Source organism: Orcinus orca, chromosome 14, assembly GCF_937001465.1.
Source record: "Orcinus orca chromosome 14, mOrcOrc1.1, whole genome shotgun sequence".
Taxonomy (NCBI): domain Eukaryota; kingdom Metazoa; phylum Chordata; class Mammalia; order Artiodactyla; family Delphinidae; genus Orcinus; species Orcinus orca.
The window spans coordinates 75,525,957-75,552,791 of record NC_064572.1 but is presented as its reverse complement, the minus strand read 5'-3'; the positions used below and the strand labels follow the sequence as shown (position 1 = coordinate 75,552,791).

Sequence of the window (26,835 nt, the reverse complement as noted above, 5' to 3'; positions counted from 1 at the left end):
AAGCACAGAAGCCTAACTTTACTAAACCCCGTGTTTTCCCAATGTTTTATCCATAGAAGCACTTTTCACATAACACCTATTAACATTCCAGGAGCCAAGGCTCTGAAGATCACATTTTGAGAACTACTATTAGAAAGGCTTACACATAATATTCATAGTCTACCAATTTTATGCGTTGGAGTTCACTTAAGAAATGTACATTTCTTAAGTGTACATTTATATGCATGCAGTAATATAAAACTTCCAAAGTGCTTTCATCTATATAACTTAAAATAGTCTGTATAAGAATCCAGTGAGATTGATTGAGCCGGTATCACCATATGCCAGAAATGAAAAAGGAGACCTAGGAGAAGTTAAGCAATGTCCTTAAGGCCCATTAGATTACCTTTGTTTTTCTATAAATTATGTTTATGAATGTCTGATGTTATAAAAGTATATTGAATGGATTCTGAAAGATAATTCCCATTTGGAGAGAAGGGGTGACCTGTAAAAGGTACAGACTTTGACAAAGAAAGAGATGAAAATGTTAGAGATAGATAATGAGTTAGGGCAGACAGATTTTAATCATTCCACCAAAACCCAACACACACACACACACACACACACACACACACCCCACATGGCCACTGATTCATAAATTGTGTGTTAAATACAGTATTCCAGCAACAGAATTAGAAACCTGAATGTGCGTCAAAGAAATGAAACAGAAAAGAGTCAGATCAAAGAGTAGGACTTCCAGAAATTAGGAATTCCAGAAACCAGTTTATTATAAAAATCTCCAAAGAAGAATCATCTTCAAGGTCATCTTTAGGACATCTGGAATCCAGAAAAGAAAGTGACCCAATAATCTGAGCCTATCTAGGACAAAAGAATAAGTAATTCGGCCCAGCGTCCAAAACAAATCAGCAGAAGGAGGGAAGAAAAGCAGATTTCCAAAATGAGAACCAGGGAAAATGCTCAGAAAACCCATCTAAGAAGTGAGTCAGGAAAAAGAGCTGAGAGAATAAAGGCCAGCATTTACTAAAAATTAGGCCTTTTGAAGATTTCTTGTAACTCTATACTCTCTTTAGGGAAAAAGAAAAATTTTTCAGCACACAGAATAGTCTAAAGAATGGTATTATAAACACCTATATACCACTACCCAGATCTGTCAAACCCAATATTTTACCATGTTTACTGTAGATTTTCTAAAGAAAGAAAATATTACAGATACGATTGAGGCTCCCTCTCAAATTCAACTGCTTTATGTCTTCTGTCTTTGGACACAACCACTATCCTATATTGGTTTATCAATGTTCCCATATCTATGATCTAGATCTAGATCTAGTATGTTCCCATATCTATGATCTAGATCTAGATCTAGTATATCTAGTATTTTCGTAGGTTATAAAACAATATAAATGGTATCAAACTATGGATTCTTCTCCACCTTGCTTATTCTGTTCAACCTATTGAGTTTTTTTTTTTTTTTTGGTTTTTTAACCATTTTTAAGTGAACAGTTCAGTGACATTAAGTACATTTGCATTGTTGTGCACCATCATCACCACCCATCTCCAGGGTTTTCTTCATCTTGCAAAACTAAAACTCTGTACCCATTAAATAATAACCACCCATTCCCTTCTCTCCCCAGCCCATGGTAACCACTACTCTACTTTGTTGTCTATAAATTTGACTATTCTAAGCACCTCAAATGAATGAATTCATACAGTTTTGTCCTTTTGTGACTGGCTTATTTCCCTAAGCATGTATTCAAAGTTCATCTGTGCTGTAGCATGTGGCAGAACTTCCTTCCTTTTTAAACCCTGAATAATTTCCATTGTATGTATGTACGACATTTTCTTGATCCATTCATCCATATATGGATATGTAGGTTGTTTCCAGATTTTGGCTACTGTGAATAATGCTGCTAGGAACATGCGTGTACAGATATCTGTTCCTGCCCCGATTTCAATTCTCTTGTGTGTATACCCAGAAGTAGAATTGCTGGATCATACGGCAATTATGTTTAACTTTTTGAGGAACCTCTATACTCTGTCCTATAGTGGCCACACCATTTTACATTCCCCCTAGCAGTGCACAAGGGTTCCAATTTCTCTACATCCTGGTCAACATTCGTTGTTTTCTATTTCTTGATAACAGCCATCCTAACGGGTGTGAGTGGTATCTCACTGTGGTTTTGATTTGCAATTCCCTAATGATTAGAGATGTTGGGCGCCTTTTTATGTCCTTACTGGGATATTTGTATATCTTCTTTGGAGAACTATATCTTCATAAAAAAGCCTGTACATTAACTTGGTCAAATTTATTGTTTTCCACCATAATTCAAAAAGAGACATGTACCACAATGTTCATTGCAGCACTATTTACAATAGCCTGGACGTGGAACCAACCTAAATGCCTGACAGATGAATGGATAAAGAAGATGTGGCACATATATACAATGGAATATTACTCAGCCATAAAAAGAAACGAAATTGAGTTATTTGTAGTGAGGTGGATGGATCTAGAGTCTGTCACACAGAGTGAAGTAAGTCAGAAAGAGAAAAGCAAATACCATATGCTAACGCATATATACAGAATCTAAAAAAAAAAAAAAAAAATGGTACTGATGAACCTAGTTGCAGGGCAGGAATAAAGAGGTAGACATAGAAAATGGACTTGAGGACATGGGGTGGAAGGGAAAAGTTGGGACAAAGTGAGAGCAGCATCTACATACACACACTACCGAATGTAAAATAGTTGGCTGCTGGGAAGAAGCAGCATAGCACAGGGAGAACGGCTCGGTGCTTTGCGATGACCTAGAGGGGTGGGATAGGGAGGGTGGGAGGGAAGCTCAAGAGGGACAGGATATGGGGACGTGTGTATGCACATGGCTGATTCGTTGTGCTGTGCAACAGAAACTAACATAGTATTGTGAAGCAATTATACTCCAATAAAGATCTATTAAAAAAATGTATTGTTTTCCTTGTGATTTGTGCTTTTTATTCTTAACTCAAGATTGTAAAGATAATCTCTAACTTTCTTCAAAGGATGTACAGTTTGGCTCTCACTATTCTGATCTTCAATCAAGTTGGAAGTTATTTTTGTATTTGTTGCATGGATCTAACTTAATTTTCCCCATATACAATATTTCCCAGATATTTCTCAGTATACTTCCATATACCAATTGCCCAGAACCATTTTTTGAGCATTTATCCCTGATCCACTAATTTGTGTCTCATTTGACTTCTGTACTGCTGTGGTTTGTTTTTATTCCACTTGTTTTTAACTAAAGATATATATGTGCAAAGTTTAAAAGCAAATAATCCCACAAGGTTCATCACAGAAAAGCCTCCTCCTCCCTATCTATGGGCTATGGAAGCCCGAAATTGAAAAGCACACAGTTGCTTCTAATAGTTAAAAAACATTTTTAATTACTATTATAATATTATATAAAATTAACTGAAGAATTCATCAAACCTTTTATAGTCTTTTTAAATGGGTAAAGATTCCTAAAGTGGCGGCCATGACCTTTACCTAATAAAACTAACACGCTGGGCTTCTCTGGTGGCGCAGCGGTTGAGAGTCTGCCTGCCGATGCAGGGGACGCAGGTTCGTGCCCCGGTCCGGGAAGATCCCACATGCCGCGGAGCGGCTGGGCCCATGAGCCATGGCCACTGAACCTGTGCGTCCGGAGCCTGTGCTCCGCAACGGGAGAGGCCACAACGGTGAGAGGCCCGCGTACCACAAAAAAAAAAAAAAAAATGCTAATTGCTTATCAGTGCTATACAATATTTAACTCTCAAAACAACTCTGAGGAGTAAATATTTTTGTCACCATGTTTTAAATAAGGAAAAGAGTCTTTAGAAGTTAGGTAACTTCCTTAAAGTCATTAAATAGTAAAGTTAAATCAAAACCAGATCTCCTTAACTTCTTTACGTTATACTGCCTCACCACACCATCAAAATATCCTTTTTGATATAAACATTAACTTCTTGAAAATAAAAACACAATAATACAGTTTTTTTAAAAAGCACAAAAGTCCCTGCAGAAGAAAAGCATTACAGTACAGTAATAAAAAAAAATTATACATAAGAGCAATTAACTCAGACAAATAATAATACAACCCAATTCTACTTCAAGAAGTTCTTTGCCTTTTAATATATGTGGTCGTAGGAGGTGAAGGCTTTATTACTATCTCCAGGACATAACCTTCAATTATACTAAACGTTCAAAAGTAATTACACACAATATTTGTGGTAGATTTTGGTGCTGCTCAACAAATATTCCAGTTGTCATCCTTAAGGCCTAGGCAAAATGATACTCCCACACTCCTTAGAAGTTGGATGTGACAATACGACTTGTTTTAGTCAAGGAAATGCAAGCTAAAGTGATAACTGCATTTCTGGATGGAACCATTTAATTACCAATGAAAGAAAATGCAATTTAGCCTTGGTCCCTAAGTGATAACAGTAAGCAAATCTGCCCTCCCCACCAACACTAGACATGTATCATGGGTGAAAAATAACCTTTTATTGGTGTTAAGAATAAGACCCTGACACATGGGATGGGAACATCCGAGCTGATGCCCTGAAAATCTCCCCCAACTTTGCATTTCCAAATTTTCCTGAATCTTCTGAGACTGCAGAAGTGGTCTACCCTACTCTACTGAGAGACAGTACTCTACCCTTGCTCTGAACCCAGTGCAGCAGCTTCCTCCAGTAACACCTGTACCCTAGTTCAGAATCTGCTCACACCTTCCCTATTGGCCATTGGGTCTATAACTTGGCTCAGCATAACTCAGCCTGGGACTGCTAAGAAAAGAAAGGGACTATGTCTCAAAGGATCTGTAAGACCTAGATAGCACATACTGGCAGAAGTTGGGGGGAATACACATGGTTCTGGATTCTGAAGGGAGTTTGACCAAAAGCATCAGAACCTTACATTGGATTAGGAAAAAATTATTTATTTATTTAAAAGCACTCTCCAAGGGCTTCCCTGGTGGTGCAGTGGTTGAGAGTCCGCCTGCCGATGCAGGGGACACCGGTTCGTGCCCCGATCCGGGAAGATCCCACATGCCGTGGAGCGGCTAGGTCCGTGAGCCATGGCCGCTGAGCCTGCACGTCCGGAGCCTGTGCTCCACAACGGGAGAGGCCACAACAGTGAGAGGCCTGCGTACCGCAAAAAAAAAAAAAAAAAAAAGCACTCTCCAAGATGCAGGATTTAGGATTTATCCCCTTATAAGAACCCTGGGAGATGGTGTGAACTCACTGTTAAGATGACTCCTATACACAGCAAAGGAAACCATCAACAAAATGAAAAAGTAACCTACTACTGAATGGGAGAAAATATTTGTAAATCATATATCTGATATGGGGTTAATATCCAAAATATATAAAGAAATCACACAACTCAATAGCAAAAATACCCAAACAACATGATTAAAAAACAGGTGGAGGAATTGAAGAGATATTTTTCCAAAGAAGACACACAAATGGGCAACATGTACATGAAAAGGTACTCAGCATCCCTAATCATCAGGGAAATGCAAATCAAAACCACAATGAGACATCACCTTACACCTCATAGAATGGATATCACCAAAAAGGCCAGAGATGGCAAGTGTTAGCGAAGACGTGGAGAAAAGGGAACCCGGGTGCACTGTCAGTGGGAATGTAAATTGGTAAAGCGACTATGGAAAACAATATGGAAGTTCCTCAAAAAACTAAAAATCGAACCGCTATATGATCCACCAATCCCACTTCTGGGTATATACCCAAAGGAAATGTAAACAGGATATCAAAGAGATATCTGCACTCCCATGTTCATTGCAGCATTATTCACAATAGCCAAGATACAGAAACAGCCTAAGTGTCCGGCAATAAATGAATGGATAAAGATGTGGTATATATATACAATGGAATATTATTCAGTCATTTGAAAGAAAGAAATCCTGCTGTTCGTGACAACATGTATGGAGCTTGAGGGTATTATGCTAAAAGAAATAAGCCAGACAGAAAAAGACAAATAATAAATGGTATCACTTACATGTGAAATCTTAAAAAAAAAAAAAGTCAAACTCATAGAAACACAGAGTAGAAGAGTAGTTTCCAGGTATGGGGGAAATAGGGAGAGGTTGAGGAAAGGGTACAGCTATAAGATGAATAAGGTCTGAGGATCTAATGTATACTTGGTGACAACAGTTGCTAACCCAATATTGTACAACTGAAGTTTGCTGAGTAGAACGTGTTTTCACCAAAAAGAAAAAAGATAAATATATGAGGTGATGATGGATGCGCTAATTAACTAGATGTGGGGGGATCCTTTCACAATGTATATTTATATCAAATCATCAGAATGTACACTTTAAATATCTTACAATTTTATCAATTACACCTCAATAAAGTTGGGGGAAAAAAAGATGACTCCTAGAAACATGGAAAAATACAGTCTAAATTCCAGAATTGTCATAGCAAACACTAAAAGCAGGGGTTAAAAGCCTAGGAAAGCGGTACTGTCACTGTTGGAAAAAGCAGCATGTGGAATATATAGAAAGCCCCTGTGAAATAATCCCAATGCACACCCTACACACCTACCAAAGGCCATGCCATATGCAGTGGAAGTTTTTATACCTCTAGTCTTGCCATGTTAGTGAGCCCTGGCAGAGATGGAGTGCTTCACAGGTATTATTAAGGGACCATGTGCTCAGAGTTTTCTATCATGATATACTGTATAACATCAGAAAACCCACCAGGTCATTCTACCTACAGCAGGGCCAGAACGTATGTCATTTACTGAAGCCATGAAGAATGGGATGGTGAGAGGGATACTGGCATCACTGAGAAAGCGGTGGCTTTCCTTCATAGACCAAAGCTGATGGTATGAAAAACTGTAACAGAACTGTGCTCAGTGATGGAGACAATAGGAAAATAGAGGCCAGCTGGTGACACTTAACCATCAGAATCCAATCCAAGTAGAGAGCCATTACTGTAATAAGCAGCAAGATCGAAGTGTCAGTCAAGAGGACTGACCTATTGAGAATTATAGAGATGTTTAATAGAACACAGCATCCCTAGAAGTAAAACAGATGGGCAGCCAACAAGGGTACTACCTAACTTATGTCATCAGAAGAAATCAAGGATAAACGATCAGAAAGCTGATGGCAGATGCTACAATAAAAAGACATAATTCATTGCTCAATTTCTGGATTTGAGCCACTTTTTAAATCCAGAGCTGATACATTTAAAAGTCTGGGGCCCAGGAGGAAGGACCCTGTAATACCACAGCAAGTATACATGGTAATAGCGTCCCTAGTTCTTCCTCAAAGGTACCAATGGTCATTTCATTGTGTAACCCTAGCCTAGAGAAAAAAGCAACCACAAACATTGCAAGTACTGCTGGACACAAGGTCTGAGTTGACACTGACACATCATGGCCTCTCTTTATAGCAGGGATAATATGGGAATGATGAAATTAATGGCATCCTGGCCAAAGTTCTTCTCAAAATGAGCCAGTGGGTCTGCAGACCTATGCAGTGGTCATGTCCTAAGTCCCTAGATTAATAATTGGAATAGACATTCTTGGCAAATGGAACAACCCCAACATTGGGTCCTTGTCTGTTACAGTGGAAAAGATCAAGCTGAAACCTCTGGAACTGTTACCCCCTGGATAATATAATAAGTTTTAAAATAATGTTGCATTTCAGAGGGAGTGAATGGCATAAATTAGTATTATCCTGAAGAATGTAAAGAATGCTGGATAATGGACCCCCTCAAATTGTTTAAATTACCCATCTGGCCCCTGTAAACTAAACAAGGCCTGGAAGGTGACAATAGCTCACCATTGTGATACAAGTTAGTAGCCCAAACTGCAGGCAGCATGCAAGATGTGTATCTTTGTTAGAGCAGATTAACATGGTCACTGATTTGGCAAATGTGTTCTTTGCTAACCCTACCAGAAAAGGGGACCAAAAGCAGTATGCATGCATATGGAATAGAATAGTATACATTCACAATTTTGCCTTGGGATCATGTTAACTTTTGTCAGAACACATTTGGCCCAATTGGACATCTTGCAGAACATTTCATGTTTCCACTACATTAATGGCATCATTCTAATAGTACCAGGTGAACAAGCACAGTTAATGCATTGGAGGCCTTATTAAGACATATATGCTTCAAAGGGTGGAAGAAAATACCTACAAAGATTCAAAGACCTTCCATGTAGTAAGCTATTTAGGGGCCTAGAGGTCAAGAGCATTCTGAGACAGCTCATCTGAACTGAAACACCAACTATTACATCTTTCAACTCCCATTGCAAGGAAGAAAGCGAACATCTGATAGGTCTTTTGGGGTTCTGAAGGCTGTATATTCCATTCCTGGGAATACTGTTCAAGCCCATATACTGGAAAATATCAAAGGCTGCCGGCTCTGAGTACATGCCAGGGCAGAAGATAGCTCTGCTATAGGTCTAGGACACACTGCAAACAGCCCTGCAACTAGGGCCACATGACCCAGTAGATACTATAGTTATTGGAGGAGTCACTGTTACAAAAAGAAGCATGTGGAATATGCAGACCCAACACACATCTCAAAGGCCATGCCATCTGCAGTTGCAAATTTTATACCTCTATTCCCACCACACTACTGAGCCTTGGCAGAGACGGAGTGCTGGACATGGGTTATTAGGGGACCATGTGTTCAGAGTTTTCTATCATGAGCTGTCTCTGTCATCAATAATCACGAGAACATGAAATGGAAGCTGCACCCAAGATGAAGCATGAGCAAGAGCACAGTGCACAAGCAATCTGCATGAGCTGGGAGCTCAGACCTAGTGTCATCTACCACTGCTGCCCCTGCACCCATCCCGCATCTTACAGCTGTGGCCGTATGAGGAATCCTTTATGCCCAGATAACAAGAAGAGGAAAATGAAAATATGTAAGCTTCGTACGTGGCCACAATTCAAAAATGGTTATCACTTACAAGACAGCTTCACTCAGGGGTGGCCTGGAAGAACAGCAAAAAAGGAACAAGCCTCCCAACTGGGCAGGCCTTTGAGAAGTGTGCCTCATGTACATTGTGTGGAAAGAGAAATGGCCCAGGAGCAGTAGTTAATGACCTGGCTGGCTGATCAGAAGCCTAGAAGCAGAAATATTGAAGATCAGAGACAAGGAGGTCCTAGAGTAGAGACATGTGGATGAATATATCTGAATGAGCATGAAATGTGAAGATCTTTGTGATACAAGTTAAAGGCCATCAGACAGCATCCAACATAGAAGAGACGTTAAACAACCAGTAACAATTGACTGAGAAAGCTAATGTCAGTCTCTATTGTAGGACACCTCGGTGCCAACGAAATGAGCACATGCACTAAGTAGCCATATGGCAGAGATGGAGGCCATCCAGGAATGCAATAACATGGGCTCCTTCTGAAAAAAGCTGATGGAGTTACTCTTCCACTAAATGTCCAACCCGACAGCAAGATATCAATCCTGATCCCCTGATAAGGCCATTCCCCAAGAACACTAACTGGACATTTGGTGGCAAGCTGACTACATTGGGCCCCTTCCACTCTGGATGGGCCAACATTTCATTATGACAAGAATACATATTTTGAGGATGCATTTGCTTTTTCTGCCCACAGGGTCTTAACCAGCACAACTATCTTAGAAATTATGAAATGTTTGATCAATCAGCATGGGATCCCATGTAATCAGGAGACACACTTCACAGAAAAGGAGGTACAGAAATGGGCCTATGACCATGAAATCCACTGGATCCCAAACCACACAACCTGACAGAGATTTTGACAGGCACAACTGAAGCACCAGGATGCGGGATACACCTGAACTAAAGACCTTCAAATACTGCTGTGTCCCCAATAGGAAGAATATATAGGTCCAAAAACCCAGGAGTAAAAGCCACTTCTTGTGGCCTCATATTCAGTTACACAACTGGGAAATTTGGGCTCCGCATCCTGCAATTCTGAGTTCTGCAGGATTAGAGGTCCTATTCCCCAAAGGGAAAAATATGCTGGCAGAAGAAGTAGCAATTAACCATGTAACTGGAAGCTACAGTTGCCACTTGGGTACTTCAGGCTCCTTGTGTCAAGGGACCAGCAAGCAGGCAAAGAAGGAGTAGCATCTTGGCAGGGGTAATTGGCCCCGACCATCAAAGGGAGGGGCTGCTGTTACAAACAAGGGCAGGGGGATATATTTGGTACACAGATGATCCATTTAGTGTTTCTTGGTATCCCTTTGCCAAGTGTGATGGTAAATGGGCAAGTACAGTAACCCAGACTAGAAGGTATATGATGATCAGGAGCTCAAATACCTAAGGGGGAGGGAGTGGGTCATGCTACCAGGTAAGACACAGAGACCAGAAGAAGTGCTAGCTGAGGGTAAGGGACATGAAAAGATAATGGATGAGGGACATGGTGAATATCAGTTGCAGCCCTGAGACCAGCTACAAAAGCCAGAGCAATAATCTAGGCTCCCACCAGGGAGAAAGGCCCACTGGAATCCTGGAGGAACTGTTTAACAAATATATTTGAAGAAGCGGGCTGAGTGGCCCAAAGAATGAATTGTGATGAACATAGAAAGGTGCTGACTAAATACACCTTCAGGGAAGGACTTATCAGTGGACATGATTCAGCTGCCAGCCCCTGCAAAGACTGCCTTAGCTACAGAGAGCTTCCGCACCCAAGGTCCTGGGAGTGACCCTCGTACAATGACCGATCAAGACCTATTTTATCCTAAAGAGCGACAACTCTGAGGGGCATTTCAACTCCAGAGTTGTCCTGGAGTTGGCTGAGAATGTTAAGTCTGCTTGACTTTTACTTTTCGCCCAATCCTCCTTCTTCCCCTCCCTTTTACACGTGTTCAATCCAAGGACCTAATAAGTACCCTGAACACTAAACTCTGTCTCAGAGTTTGCTTTTCAGAGAACTGTGACAGGATTGCTTGTTACCTCAGTCTAACATAACCTGTACTGACTGATACAATACAGTAAGTGTGAATATTCCTCTACAGTGTCTTAAAATAGCTGGCAAATTGTTTTCAACTCACAAAATTGTTTAGGAAGAAGAGAATTTAACTTGCAAGCTTATGAAAAGCTAGTTGAGGTATGCAACGTTTGCAACTATAGGGACATTTCATGCCTGCTGATATCTGCCCACCTGCCAGGATTTTTCAACAGAATGAGAAGAGAAAAACATATGAGCAGTTGAAGCAAATACACTTTCCACTTATCCCTTGCAGCTTTTTCAATAATGACTAAACAGAATGTTGGGCTAGATAAATTCTGTTGCTGAGCTTTCAAATTCTTGATCAGGATTCTCTGTAAAACACAGGTTAGTTTTCCTGTAAAATGTAGAAGGTATCAAATGCCTTAAAGCTCAGTATTAAATTAATATAATTTGTTTACACATAGTCTCTTTCCATTCTTACAATATAAAGTCTCTTACATTATTAATGTCTGACTGCAATCTATAATCATATTTTTTGCCAAGAAGAAAATATATTTCCAGAACACTCATGTCATTATCACTTCACAAACAGTTCAAGGCTAGACAAACTAAAGCAAATTCCAAAGTTACTGACATCATGAAAACTGACAGAAATACCATCCCATACCGACAGAAAAGCCATACAGCAATAAAGACCAAAGTAAAATATACTCTCTAGAATATAGACTTTTAAAAAAATCTGTACTACAAGGCACTAAATATTTATTTTAAAACCTTATACACTCAATAAACATAAGATCAAGAAATTAGAGTTACTATTCTCTCAAACACAGATCTCAGCAATCAGAATACTGTGCTGTTAGGACTATTCACATATGAGAGACAACATAATTACATTAAAAACATATGCTGAAATTTAGAGACAGGTTTATTTTATCAATTATGCATAAAATAGTACAGGTGAAAAATGCACATGCACTTGGCTAATTTTTCTGCAAATATTCGTATTCTTCCATGAAAATATGCATCTATAATACTTTAAAGACACATTTTAAAAATTCTTTTAATATTCCATTTGAAACACCAGTTCATAACTCAGTCTTAATAGCATATTTGAAATTCATTAAAAAGAGCACATATGTTGTAGGTATAAGACTCAAAACTAGATGAATACAAAGAAAAACTTTTACTAACCATTTGGATACTTATGTAATAGAAAACCAAATTTCTGGATGTTGCCAAAAATCTTTTTTCATCTACTCCTGAAATCCTGATGTTTCACTGGGTCCCCCTCCCCCAGGTAAAAATTTATCTTACTATTCTAAAAGGTGCACACTTTTGCTACCCACAGTTTCTCTCAGGATTTTGTCCTCTGGCATTCATTCCATAAATATTTATTTAGCTTCCTACCCTCTGCCAAGTAAAGTGGGCATCACTATTTGACAATCAATCTTAAATGAAATGATTTTATCATGTTTTAACATACAGTGTTATTTCCTGTTGGCTTCAATAAATAGTCTTGAGGTAATAAATTATATTTATAGATTCCCTGATAATGAATCATACTTGAAATCCTAGAATAATTCCTACTTGGTCATAGTTTATTATAATTTTGAAACTGCTGAATTCTATTTGCTAATATTTTATTTTAGATATTTGATTCTATATTCATGACTGTTTTCCCTACCTTCTTTCCCAGAGGTTTTGTTGAGACATTTAAACACTTTTCTTTCAGTGTATATTCTATTTCAAGAATCTTTATTTAGCAATTTTTGTATTCAAAACAATCTCTCAAAATGATTATAGATCTACTAAGAGAGATTCATTGTTCGTTACTCTTCTTGATTCTCTACCTTGAGGTCACTGATTAAATATACTGATAAAACTAATTTTCTTGAGTGTCATGCTACATTAACAAATATTATATGCCTTTTTTCCCAATTAAAGATCTTTCAAATTTTTTTCCTGTTAAATCAGGAAAACATCAATATATAGTACAGTGGTAGAATCAAAAGAATTTTGAACTTAGACTTGGGTTCAAATTCAGAATACACCATCCTACAACCTATGCAAGTTTGGGTTTAATCATGCTAAATCACAGTTTCTTCCTGTATGAATGAATATAATAGTACGCGCTACACAGATGTTATGAGAATTACATCATAAAGCATATGTAAAGTGCAAAACATTATAGGAAGCTTTCGGCGAATGTTAGTTCTCCCTTTTCACAAAACGAAAGGTCACTTTTTCCCTTACTTACTGGCCTCTTTTTTAAAGAAAAGAAACTACTATTTCTTCTACACAATAGTTTATTATAGAAAGAAAAAGAGAACCTTGAGCAAAGGATACAGTAAAGCTTAAAACAGTCAACAGTTGGCTAAATTCATTGAAAAAAGGGTATGATGATTTTAAGAGTTTTTCTTACAGACAAAGAAACAAATGGGTTCTTTCAGGTGGCAGGGCAAGGGGTACTGCTTTTGTCAAGGAAGAGCCCTAAGGAGTTAACAGAGCGCAGAGAGAAATACTGATAAACAAAGAGAGGGACACATAAAATAAACTCCAGAAAATAAAAATAATTATAAACATGAAGAGCGAGCAAGTTTGAAATTTTATAGTTTTGCTGGATTGTTCCAAAGAATTAAATAATTAGATGTTTTAATTTGAATATGATTTTTAATGAAATTATGTGCCTTACAAAATTGTATCCATTTACTGTGTGTGTGTGTGTGTGTGTGTAGTCACACACACACACACGTATCACTCTACAGGGTTGTACAAAAACATGTACACTATGTTTCATAAACTAGTTAAGTGATTTTTAAGGGTATACTGAACTACAACTCCACTGTGTTTAAAATGATTATTATACATTACCAATTAAAATAGTATTACTTCTGCAAATATGGAATTAAGTACTTTTCTTTTTATTGAGTGTCCTTTTAAATAATTGCCTACCAAGAAGTTAATGTCATAAGTAAAACTGTCATACGCAGGAAATTTGTTTTTTAGATTCTATTATAATATTATTTTGACTTGATTTGATTTGAAGTTTAGGTGTTTTGCTTTCTGCACGATATATTTCTGATATAAATCTGACTCCCTATCTTATTCTGAAATAATCTAACTCAACAAATTACATTTTCATGACTCCACTATATTTTTGAGGAAAAAAAATTATGATCAATGTATCTCAGAGTTATCTTTCATCTTGTACATTCTCTTACCCTTAGGTAAATTTTCTTATTGAAGAAGAATAACTACCATTTGTAATTAAAAGTATCATAACTATATGTTAGGCCTACTGAAAATTCTATAATAGCTATTAATTTGATGATTCTGAAATACTGTCTCAAGATTCAATTCAATTTTAAGGTATGTTTCAATTCAGGAAAACCTCTCATTTGTAAATGTTGGTATCTTCAGTCAAACCACCAAAAAGATTGGTGGTTTACTAAAGAGATGTGAAAAATATACAGACTACTTGATTCCTTTTTTCCCACTGACCCTAGAAAACTAACTTTTATGACACTACTTTCCACAGCCAAACAGTTTAAAAGTATAAATATGTCTAATAACCTGAGATCAACTCAGTGAGACATGCTTTTCCACTGCATCTTTAGTCTCATTATATACTAGAAGGCTATCTTTACCAGAAAGATCACTTTAATCTTGAATCAGGTGCAATAATGATACCACTAGCAATAACAAAATATACACTAATAAAATTTTCAGGTTTGAAATGTCTTCAAGCTAGCTTTACAAACTAGAACTTTAAGTAACGTATCATTGTATACGTTACAGTCCATCCAGTCTTATTCACCAGTCCTGGCTCTATTATCAGTTGCACTTGAGTCACTTTTTAAAAATATAAATACCCAGTGCCTAATCTAAGAGGATCAGATTATAGAGGTCTGATTTTTCTCCAGTCAACCTTCAAAGGGAATGCCAAGGTACAGCCATGTTTGAAAATCACCATTATATGCCTTCTACATCGATCATGTATAGTATAATGAGAACTGGGAAGGCAAGGTTATGTCCTCAAAGATTAATGATATTGGCTATATAAAATTTACTATGGCAGTAGGGTTGAAATAGTACATTTTAGAGCAATGAAAAATTAGTATTAGCATACATATTTTTATTGTTTAAACATCACAGAACACAATCAGCTAAATCTTCAGGTGCATTCCAGTTAAATATGCCATAAAAGTCCCAGTGTACTGTACAAAAGAGAAAAACTAGCAACACAACTTTTTTTCCCCCAAGAGGATCTATTTTCAGTTGGGTTCATATACAATGGTTATATTTTATTTCCACAAAAATATACTTCATAAGGAAAGCAATTATTTTGGAAGACATTTTCTGAAATAAGAAAAATAATTTTCCCAGGAAAATATTTCAGCATTTGATGCTACAAACCCAGGAGAGTAAATACAGATTGGGGGAGGGGGGGCTTTACTGGGAACTGCATAGAAATAATCAAATAAGGTAAAACAACACACCTTTATCCTGTATTGATTGTACTGCTTTATGTTTTTTTGTTTTTAGTTGTTAGCACAGGGAAAACAAAATCCTATGTTAAAATACAACACTGTTTAAACTATGTTATTCTTCCTCCAATTTGAACAACTTGTTTGAAAAACGAAACTGATATTTGCTTCTATCTTTCCACAGCATTAAGAAACCTTACAAAACATAAAGTGTCTGGTAATTTGTTGCGAAAATGAAGAGCATACAATGGACCCCACTAAACAGCACAGTGTAGTCAAGAGGAAAGACTACCACTTCAGGAGTTAAAAAAGCTTGATCTACCACCTGCAGGGCTTTGGGCAAATTCCTTTTACTCTTGTGCTTAATAATCTGAAAATGTGTTTATTAACACCTTGTTACAAGGTTATTAGAGAGGTTACAGATATTGTAAATAAAGCTCTTAGTAAAGTACCTAGCTCTTAGAAGACACTTAATAAAGAGTAGCAGTTAGAATAATGATAATCTGAGAGCTTGCTCTCTCTCTCTCTCTCTCTCTCTCTCTGAAAAACTAACAACTCTAATGTTTTTCACCTTGGTAAACTTTTTGGATGCATAAAACCTAAAATATGGTAATCTTGAACAATATGGAAGAAATAAAAATAAATTCCCAATATGTGAGCTACAAAATAGCTCAACATTAATTTCCTCGTTAAAATACAGAAATTGGGTGGAAGCTCCTTGAAGATCTTTTTCAAAAGTTCAAAATCTCACTTCATGGCTTTTTAACAATTACAACAAAATTCTACACTTTTCCTAGGATTTTTATTCCTAGAAGAAAAACAAAATGTTCATCCACCTCCAGAGAAATAAGCATACTGTCTCATCACCATAGCAAAATAATATGTTGACAGTGCCAACCTGGCAATGAAAGATCAGAATAAGCCAGCCTAGATTCACTACTCCATTTAACCGATTTTCTGGATCTCAGGCACTGATTTAAAAGCCTTCTGAAAGCCAAGATAATCCCATTTTCATCATGAATCATAACTTCAAATTATTATTTCAAAAGGTAAATATTTAATTATTTAGGATCTAAAAATCCTGAAGACAGTGGATTCTTTTCAATGATTACTCACAGACAGTCATAGAATTTAAAAAGCATGCCTAACTTTATTACTAGGAATTTCCTTCCAAACAAGCTTACAATAGTTTAGAGATCAAAGTGCTTATTAATAGTCATAATTTTCTTTATATGCTGCCACTTGAAATAATTTTCCAAAGTAGACTATGTGCCTTTATGATGTTCAAAGGTGAAAGGATACTTCTTACATCTACTAAATGTGCTATTCTTTGGTCTCTTTTATTTTTATTTATCAAAATGTTTCTTAATAGCTTAAAATTGGTTTATTATTGTACTTTACACAATAAAAGGTCCTCTTAAGTACTGCTAAAGATTTAAAATATCAGCTATGTTTTATCTATAACATGATATATAGAGAAGAAATTTTTTCACTACAGTGGTCAACCAAGTAGCTAAATTTAGTATTCAAAAAATATATTCATTTACTATTCAGAAATTGATAGGACTAAGGATAGCATAATTAAAATTGAGTTGTATAGATGTACTGTATTTTTAGGTTCCCTGGTAAAGATTCTTCTTTAGTTACTTCCATTCCTAGATATGTTCCGGGTTTCCATTTTGTCCCCAAATATTATTTATTTAGCTTTTCTATCTCTATATTCCTTTCTCTAATTCTATCAGTTTCCTCTATGGAGTAAGTATATCTGATGAGTTTAATTTAAATGCATCTTTGCTCATCCCCACTAAATCTAAAGTGTCTGCATTCCTACTCTTTGTAATGTAAACTTGCTAGTGCTCCATTTATCCATTAGCAAAACTAATATGGTAATAGTCAAACAAAATAGACTGATAAAGTGCTCATGTAGGTATACAATACATAAAAGCCTTCATAAAGACATTCAAACCCAGATTTCTCAATTCCCCTGCCTCCACCACTGACTCACTTCAGTTCATCTCTTCTCCTGCCCTATACGACTACTATGCTGAAACTGGAGAGAATTCCGTTCATAATCTGTCACTGAATTTCTCTCTCTAAAATGACATATACACATGCTATCAAGTAATGTATTTGAGAATATCTACATGAAAAATTTCTGGTATTTCCTACTTTGCAGAGTCCTAACAGATACATACCTATGTCATATGCCAGGAAATCGGCAGAAAAACATTTTGCACCGTTACTCAAGGAAGTGTCATTATGGGTATTTCCTCCAAAAATAAGCATAGCTCCATTGATAAGAACAGCTGAATGAAGGTATCTGGCAAACCCACTTTCTTTCAAAATAGTCCTACAGGATAAAATTTAAAAATGTATTACAAAGGATAAAAAGATCTCCCTGATTTTATATATATTACAGAAAGGATCTAATTTGCATATAGATTTTTCCTTGGAATTGTGAAAAAACATGCTTTAGTGTTTTCAACAACTTATAAATGGCCTCTAAATTTCAATATTTTAAAAAATATTCTGAGATTCATAGTACCTTAAAATGCTTTCAGGAAACACAATATTAAACATAATTGTTAATGATTTTATAATAATATATATTTTGAAATTTTGTTTTCATTTATATAAGTAGGAAACAAGTCTCCTTTAAACTAGAGGACCAAATTATCATCAGTTTTAAATACCAAAGTAAATATAAAGTTAAATATAATAAATTTACTCTGAACAATACTCAGTTAAGACTACATGGCTCATACGGATCGCATAATATGCTTTCTAACTTTTTAAATATAACATACATGAAAGTGCACACATCATAAGTCTAACACTCAATGAATTTTCACAAGATGAACACAACTAAGTAACCAGTACTAAGATCAAAAAATAAAAATTACCACTATTCTGAGTCTAACAGCAAATATTTCTATTGCTGCCTTTGTACTTTACAAAATGGAACCACATAGTTTTTATTAATTTGTATGTATGTCCTGTTGCTTAAGATTATTTTTGAGATATACCCATATTGTGTATAATTGAAAATCACACTGCGTTTTTGAGAAACATTCAAATTAAATTAAATCTTCTTTTAATTAAAGCGTAATTATGAGAGAAATACTACAAATATATGCTCACAATTATATTTTACCTGAATTCACTGATATATATATAATAAAGGTTCATGACAATGTGAATCAATACTTTATAAATACTCTATAAATAAATCCCTGGTACAAAGAATCAACATGTAAACATAGTATGTATAGTATAGTTAGTAAGGTACATACAGTATCTCAAAAGCTATAGATTATAATACCAATTAATGCTTAAACAATATGGAATTCACTTCCAGAATGTCAATATAAGGAGTTCCATAAACAGTCTCCCCAGGGAAAGAACTATAATTGGTAAAAATTTAAAAAAAAAAAATTTGGATCTCAAAAATGTTGCCAAGAGCAACAACAAATAAAGAAATATTTGCTCAAGAATATATACTAGGGCTTCCCTGGTGTCGCAGTGGTTGAGAGTCCGCCTGCCGATGCAGGGGACACGGGTTCGTGCCCCGGTCCGGGAGGATCCCACATGCCGCAGAGCGGCTGGGCCCGTGAGCCATGGCCGCTGAGCCTGCGCGTCCGGAGCCTGTGCTCCGCAACGGGAGAGGCCACAACAGTGAGAGGCCCGTGTACCGCAAAACAAAACAAAACAAACAAAAAAAGAATATCGACTAAATTCCATTAAGAACAGCAACACGGCTTCCCTGGTGCCGCAGTGGTTGAGAGTCCGCCTGCCGATGCAGGGAACACGGGTTCGTGCCCCGGTCGGGGAAGATCCCACGTGCCGTGGAGCGGCTGGGCCCGTGAGCCATGGCCGCTGAGCCTGCGCATCCGGAGCCTGTGCTCTGCAACGGGAGAGGCCGCAACAGTGAGAGGCCCACATATCGCAAATAAATAAATAAATAAATAAATAACAGCAACAGTCCACGATATTTGACTCATTACCAACTCCCATTCTTCTCATCACCGCCACCTCCCCACACATACACAACCAGTTAGGCAAGGCTGTTCAACCACAGGCTGGTAAAGTCAAGAAGACTATGCTCCTTCATCCCTCAGCTCCCAGTCCAGACCATTAATATACAACCAGGAGCAACAGACTGCCAATATTTCTCAGGCCCCCGAACTCTTAGTGGCAGAAGTTCTATTCAAGGAGAAAGCATGCGAGGTCCGAGTCCTCATTCTCTACCTCGCCACCACCCACAGGGTGAAAGCTATATACCAGGCCTCAGAGATTAAGAACAAGAGGGCCAAAAAGTCTTCACTCCTAATTCATAGGGCAGCAGTTCCAAGATAAAAGAGGCAAGCTGAGAAGCGCAAAGGCTACCATACCCATCCAGTTCTCTGCACGTAACACAGTGGTTCAATGAAAGAACAGGCTACAAACCCCACCTATATTTCCAAAGCAGTGGCATAGAGGTTTTCTCCCACAGGGAGAGACAGCCTAAGAAAAGGAGAGGCAGCCTAAGAAAAGGAGAGGCAGCCTAAGAAAAGGAGAGCCCCAAAGGTCTCAAGGGAACTTGACTTTATTTGGTACAAGGTGGCAAACTTCAAGCCTTAAGGGCACTCGAAAACAATGGAAGTAGTGGTTGTAAGCAATTAAGAGATAGCTACATGAGAACAATAAGCTAAAACATAGACAAGCTAGAAGTTTATCAGAGAGAACCAGGGGAAAAGACAGCTAATAAGAGCCTTACTGGGGTCAGAACCTCAAAGACTGGCCTCAAAGACTACCCCTGAAAAAGGTTTGAAATGGAATTCAGACTGTGGGGCAATTTATGCCCCCAGAGCATTGTTGAAAATAATAGAACTGGGGCTTCCCTGGTGGCGCAGTGGTTGAGAGTCCGCCTGCCGATGCAGGGGACACGGGTTCGTGCCCTGGTCCGGGAAGATCCCACATGCCGCGGAGCGGCTAGGCCCATGAGCCATGGCCACTTAGCCTGCGCGTCTGGAGCCTGTGCTCTGCAACGGGAGAGGTCACAACAGTGAGAGGCCCACGTACCGCAAAAAAAAAAAAAAAAAAGAAAATAATAGAACTATCAGTTGGCAATTAGTGGAGGCTACCAGGTGAGTTTGATACAAACAGAGGCAGAAAGCTTAACAAAGAGCTCAGAGGAAAAAGTCAAAGAGCTCTGCTAAAATTACTATCATCCCAGGGTGACTGTGTACATACCCAGGCTGTACCATCTGAGGAGGAACATCAGAGGACGCATTTGGAAGAAGAAACAGACTTCTCGAAAAGAGTTCAGCCAAGTTACTAAACAAATAAAATTACAACAGCCCCAGAGAGGAAGGCAAAGTCAGGATCCAGAGTTGCTACAATATATTATCTAAAATGTCTGGTTTTCAGGGAAAATTATGGCATGCAATGAAATAGGAAAGTGTGACCCATACACAGGAATAAAAGCAAGCAACAAAACTACCTTTAAGAGAACCCAGATGTCAGATGAAACAAAAAAGACTTTAAAGCAGCTATTATAAATATAGTCAAAGACTTAAAGAATACAATGTTTAAAGAAGTAAAGGAAAATATGACACCACCTTATCAAATATAAAACATTAGCAAAGAGAAATAACAAAAAAGGGAAAATTTGGAGTTGAAAAGTGTAATATTGAAATTTTAAAATTTAGTAGAGAAGCTCAACAGTATATTTCAGCAAGCAGCAAGAAAAGAAATCAGTGAACGAGCAGATAAATCAATAGAGATCCTGCAATTCAGAAAACAGAGGAAAATGAACAGAGTCTATGAGAAATGTAGAACACCATTAACAGCAGCAACATACATTTACTGGGAATACTAGGGCAGAGGAGGAAGAGGTAGAAGACTTTTCAAGAAATAATGGCTGACAACTTCCTAAATTTGATGAAAAACATTAGCATACACATCCAAGAAGATCAACAAACTTCAAGTAGGAAAAAATACAGAAAGAGCCACACTCAGAAATAAAATAGTAAAAATACTGAAGGCCAAGGGTAAAATCTTTAAAGCAGCAGGAGAAAGAAGTTTCTTCCCACACAAGAGAACCCCAATAAGATAAATAGCTGACTTCTCATTAGAAACAATAAAGGCCAGAAGGCAACGGGATGGCATATGAAAAGTGTTAAATTTTTTAATGTCAGAATACGAGGATACAGGGAGAGACAACAGCAAGACGTAGGAATAAGTTTCCTACTATGAATAAAAAATATTGCCCGCCATATGGTAAACAAATGAAGTTGCAGCCACTGAGCCATCACACTGCAACCATGACGGTGAGCCCTGAGAGAACTCAGAATGGAAACAGAATGCGCTCCACTGCAGCCACCCAGGACAGTGCACCCTGAGGAGACTCAGGATGAGAAGCACAGGATACTGGCGCCAGATAGCTGAGGTGCATATCAAAGGAATGATCTCAATGAGCCTAGACTTTGCATCTTTCCATACACAGAAAAGCACTAAATTCCTTAACTTGAGATATCTGGTTTCCTTTTTTTGCAGTATGTGGGCCTCTCCCGTTGCGGAGGCTCCAGACGTGCAGGCTCAACAGCCATGGCTCACAGGTCCAGCCGCTCTGTGACATGTGGGATCTTCCCGGACCGGGGCACGAACCCATGTCCCCTGCATCGGCAGACGGACTCTCAACCACTGCGCCACCAGGGAAGCCCTGATTTTCTTTAATTAACAGCAATCTTTTGATGTTCTGACTACCTGGTCTTTGTTGCAAAAACTGCTATATACCTGGCTCCTGCTTGCCTCTTTGGAGCAGTGTCTCAGAGTTATCCGAGATGCTATGTCACAGGCTTAAGTCCTCAGATTTGTCCACCGAATAAAACATAACTCTCAACTTTTAGGTTGTGCATTTTTTTTTCAGTCGACACTGCCTTCATCCTCCCACAGAAGCACTGATTTTGTCAACTACTCAGAGACAGGAGTACCTTTGTAGGTGCCCAGCAGAGAAGTCCTAGCACCACTTGGAGCAAAAATTCCAAGAACAGGACTGAAGAGGGTAAGAAGAACAGTTTCACTTTACCACATCACCCCCACCCCCAAGGCAACAGCTCACTGCCAAGAGAAACTCATTCAATCTGCTTTTTCTCCCAGGGGGGAAAGTGAGAACCTAGTAAGTGCCTAGCTTCCATGGCCAAGCAGGATGATGCCCAAGAAGCCCACTTCTTTCTCACCCACTCCAAAACAATGACAGGATGGGCAGGGGAGGGAAAAGGGGGCTCACGGCAACCAGGGTAAAAAACCCAACAGGGCTAATGTTTCTACTAACTACCTCATGAACTCTACCGAGAGGCCCACCCATAAACTTCGTAGAGTGTATTACCTGTAGATTCACCTCAACTAGCACACCCATGCTCTCAACAATCCATAAATCCCTCCCCCACGTAGCCTGCACCCCATACACACCCCTGCAGACAGCACACTTTAGCTTCTGCAGGTCATGAATGAGCACACACATATAACCGGCTCAACTCTGTTGCCATGGAAGAGTGTGCATAACCTTGAACACTTCAGGCACTGCCCTGGGGAAAATAAATAAGACGCTCTCAGTATCAGGCCTGGCTTTGTGTGATGGAGAAAATTCAATCTCCAAAATATATTAAAAACTCATATAACTCAACAGAAAAAAAGAACAATTGAATTTTAAGATGGACAGAGGATCTGAACAGACATTTTTCCAAAGAAGACAAACAGAGGGCCAACAGGTACATGAAAAAGTGCTCAACATCACTCAACAAGGAAATGCAAATCAAAACCACAATGAGGTATCACCTCACATGCATACACACAGCTGTTGGAATGGCTATTATCAAAAACACAGGAAATAAGTATTGGTGAGGATGTGGAGAAAAGGGAACCCTTGTCCACTGTTGATGGGAATATAAATTGGTACAACCACTGTGGAAAACAGTACGAAGGTTCCTCAAAAACCAATTTAGAATTACAGTTACAAATTACAAATCTAATTACAAATTTAGAACTACCAAATTATCCAGCAATTCCACTTCTGAGTATTTATCCAAAGGAAACAAAATAGCTATCTCAAAAAGATATCTGCACCCCCATCTTCATTGCAGCATTATTTACAATAACTAAGACATGGATACAACTTGAGTGTCCGTCAACGAATGAATAGATAAAGATATATATACAAAGGGGAATATTATTCAGCCATGTAAAAAAAAAAAGGAAATCCTGCCATTTGCAACAACATAGACGGACCTTGAGGGCATTACACTAAGTGAAATAAGTCAGACAGAGAAAGGCAAATACTGTATGAGCTCACAAATATGCAATATCTAAAAATGTTTTTAATGAACTTATAGATACAGAGAATAGATTGGTGGCCACCAAAGTCAGGTGGTAGAAGGTGGGTGAAATGAGTAAATGTGGTCAAAAGGCACAAACTTCCAGTTTTAAGACAAATAAGTCCTGGGAATGTAATATACAGCACAGTGATTATAGTTAACAATATTGTATTCTGTTTGAAAGTTGTTAAGTACTTAAAAGTTCTCATTACAAGAAAGAAATAATTCATAACTATGTATGTGATGGGTGGTAACTAAACTGTTGTAATCATTTTACAATATATACATATAACAATTCATTATGTTGTACACCTAAAACTAATACAATGTTTTATGTCAGTTTTATTTCAATTTAAAATAATTAATTAATTTAATTTTAAAAAGATAAGTGTTTGCAAGAATGTGAAGAAAAGGGAACCCTTCTATACTATTGGTGGGAATGGAAATTGGTATGGTCAACTTGGAAAACAGTATGAACATTCCAGAAAAAATTAAAAATTGAACTACCAAGAACTATAATATGATCCAGCAATCCCACTTCTGCATATATACCCAATAGATGCAGCTAGAGCCTAGAAAAAATCCAACACCCTTTCATGATAAAAAGCACCCAACAAAATAGAGATAGAAGGTAACTTCCTCAATCTGGTATGGCTGAATGGTGCACCACCACAAAAGATGGATCCATGTCCTAATCTCCAGAACCTGTGAATGTTACCTTATTTGGAAAAAGAGTCTTTTCAGATGTAATTTAATTAAGGATCTTGAGATAAGGAACTCATCTTGGATTATCCAGTGGACCTAATCCAATGACAAGTGTCCTTATAAGAGACACACAGAAAAGAGGAGAAGGTAATGTAACTGTGGAGGCAACTGGAATGATTCAGCCACAACTCCAGGAATACTGACAGCCAAAGCTGGAAGAGGCAAGGAAAGGAATTTCCCCTTGCATTTCTGGAGGGGGCATGGCCGTGGTCACACGTTAATTTTGGATTTCTGGCCTCCAGACCTGTGAGAGAATATCTTTCCATTGTTTTAAGCTACACAGTTTGTGGTAATTTGTTACAGCAGCCATAGAAACCTAATACAAAGGATATATACAAAAAAGAAAAAAAAAAAAAAAACCCAGAGCTAACATCATACTTAATGGTAAAAGATTAAATGTTCCCCCTCTAAGATCAGGAATAAGACAAGGATTTTTGCTCTTGTCACTTTTATTCAACTTTGTATTAGAGATTATAAGAAGGAAAATGGGCAAGACCATAAAATTAAATGCATCTAAATCGGAAAGGAAGAAGTAAAAGTCTCATTATTTGCAGATGACATGATCTTATACATAGAAATTCAAAGAAATCCACAAAAAACTGCTAGAACTAATAAGTGAGTTTAGCAAGTTTGGAGGTTAAAATAAAATAAAAATAAACTGTATATCTAAAACCAGAAGTGAAAAATCCCAAGATAAAAATAATAAAACAATTCAATTTACATTAGTATCAAAAAGAAAAAGTATTTTAAAATAAATTTAATGAAACAAGTATTAAATTTAAACCATGAAAACTAGAAAACATTGAAGAGAGAAATTAAAGATAGCCTAAAAAAATGAAAGGATATCCCATTTACATGGATTGGAAAACAAAATATTGTTAAGATGACCATACTCTCCAAAGTGATCTACAGATTCAACTCACTCTCTATAAAATCCCAGCTGGATATTTCTCTCATTGACAAACTAATCCTGTGATTCATGTGGAAATTCAAGGGCCCAGGATAGCCAACTCAAAGAAATGAAAGAATACTCTTTTCAACAAATGGTGCTAAGGCAACTGGATATCTAGGTACAAAAGAGAGAAACTGAACCCTTCCCTTACAATATATGCAAAAATTAACTAAAAATTGATAAAAGGCCTAAATTTAAGAGCTACAAGTGATAAAACTCTTAGAAGAAACTACAGAAGTAAATATTCCTTGCCTTGGGTTAGGCAATGGATGTTTAGATATGACACCAAAAGCATAAGTGACAAAATATATAACAGATAAAATGGTCTTAAAAATTAAAATTTCTGAGCTTCAAAGGACACTAAAAATAAAGTGAAAAACAACGTACAGAATGGGAGAAAATATTTGCAAATCACATATCTGATAAAGGATTTATATCTAGAATATATAAAGTACTCTCTCAACTCTAGAAATAATAACTCTAGAAATAGAAGGGCATTTCCTTACCTTGATAAAAAAAATTTATCAAAAAAACTAGAGGCTGAGTCAAGATGTCAGTGTGGGAAGACATGGAATTAGCATCTCCCCACAACTAGGGCGCCTGCTGGCCGCTAATGGGGGACTCTGACACCCAAGGATAAGGGAGGAACCCCAAAGTGAACCAGTAGGACGTAGGGGGACTGAGGAGGGAGGAGAAGTGGAGGCCACACAGGATCAGTGCCCCTGAGGCTGGGGAGATCAGGAGAGGCAGGTGGGAGGGGCTCTCTGGGAAGAGCAGGAGAGGAGCAGAAGGCGACTGCCCCACCCACTCAGGGCCAGGGAGCCTGCTGAGCTCCCAGGCGGATCCCCTGCCCTCCAAACTCCCCTCCAGGCTGCATGGGTCCTTGGGGGCATAGGAGGGAGGCCAGGGAGATCAGGAGAGGTAGGCGGGAGGGGCCCTCCCAGACTAGAGGAGCAGGAGAGGAGAGGAGGGTGTTTGCCATGCCCACTCAAGCCCAGGAAGAATGCTGGGCTCCCAGATAAGGTTCCTGCCCTCTGAGACCAGGGGTGGGGGTACGCCTCAGCCCCTTCTGTTCCTTGAGCCTAAGTCCCATGCCCCACAGCCCCTAGGGCCTTTTGCAGCCCTGTGGGCCCTGAGCATTGGCCCCGCCCACCGCCCAAACCTGGTCCTTGCTTAGGCTCCACCCTCCACAGCCAAGGCCTTCCCCCACACCCTTTTATTTCTGCCCCCCTTGTCTTTTGTACTATTATGGTACTGTTGTACCTCCCAGTTGTTGATTCATCTATATTTTTATTTTTATATTCTTCCTAACATATCTCTTAGTTTCC

At 38.2% G+C, this 26,835-nt stretch overlaps 1 protein-coding gene across 2 annotated transcripts in view; it reads right to left on the bottom strand.

Moving 5' to 3' along the window:
- Window positions 1–26,835, bottom strand: part of ATRNL1 (attractin like 1) — a 706,327-nt gene that overhangs the window by 575,938 nt on the left and 103,554 nt on the right. For both annotated transcript variants that reach the window (XM_049697036.1, XM_049697035.1), the window contains exon 10: window positions 17,632–17,786. In XM_049697036.1, the coding sequence (XP_049552993.1) occupies window positions 17,632–17,786 (155 nt within the window). The remainder of the gene's footprint in view (window positions 1–17,631; window positions 17,787–26,835) is intronic.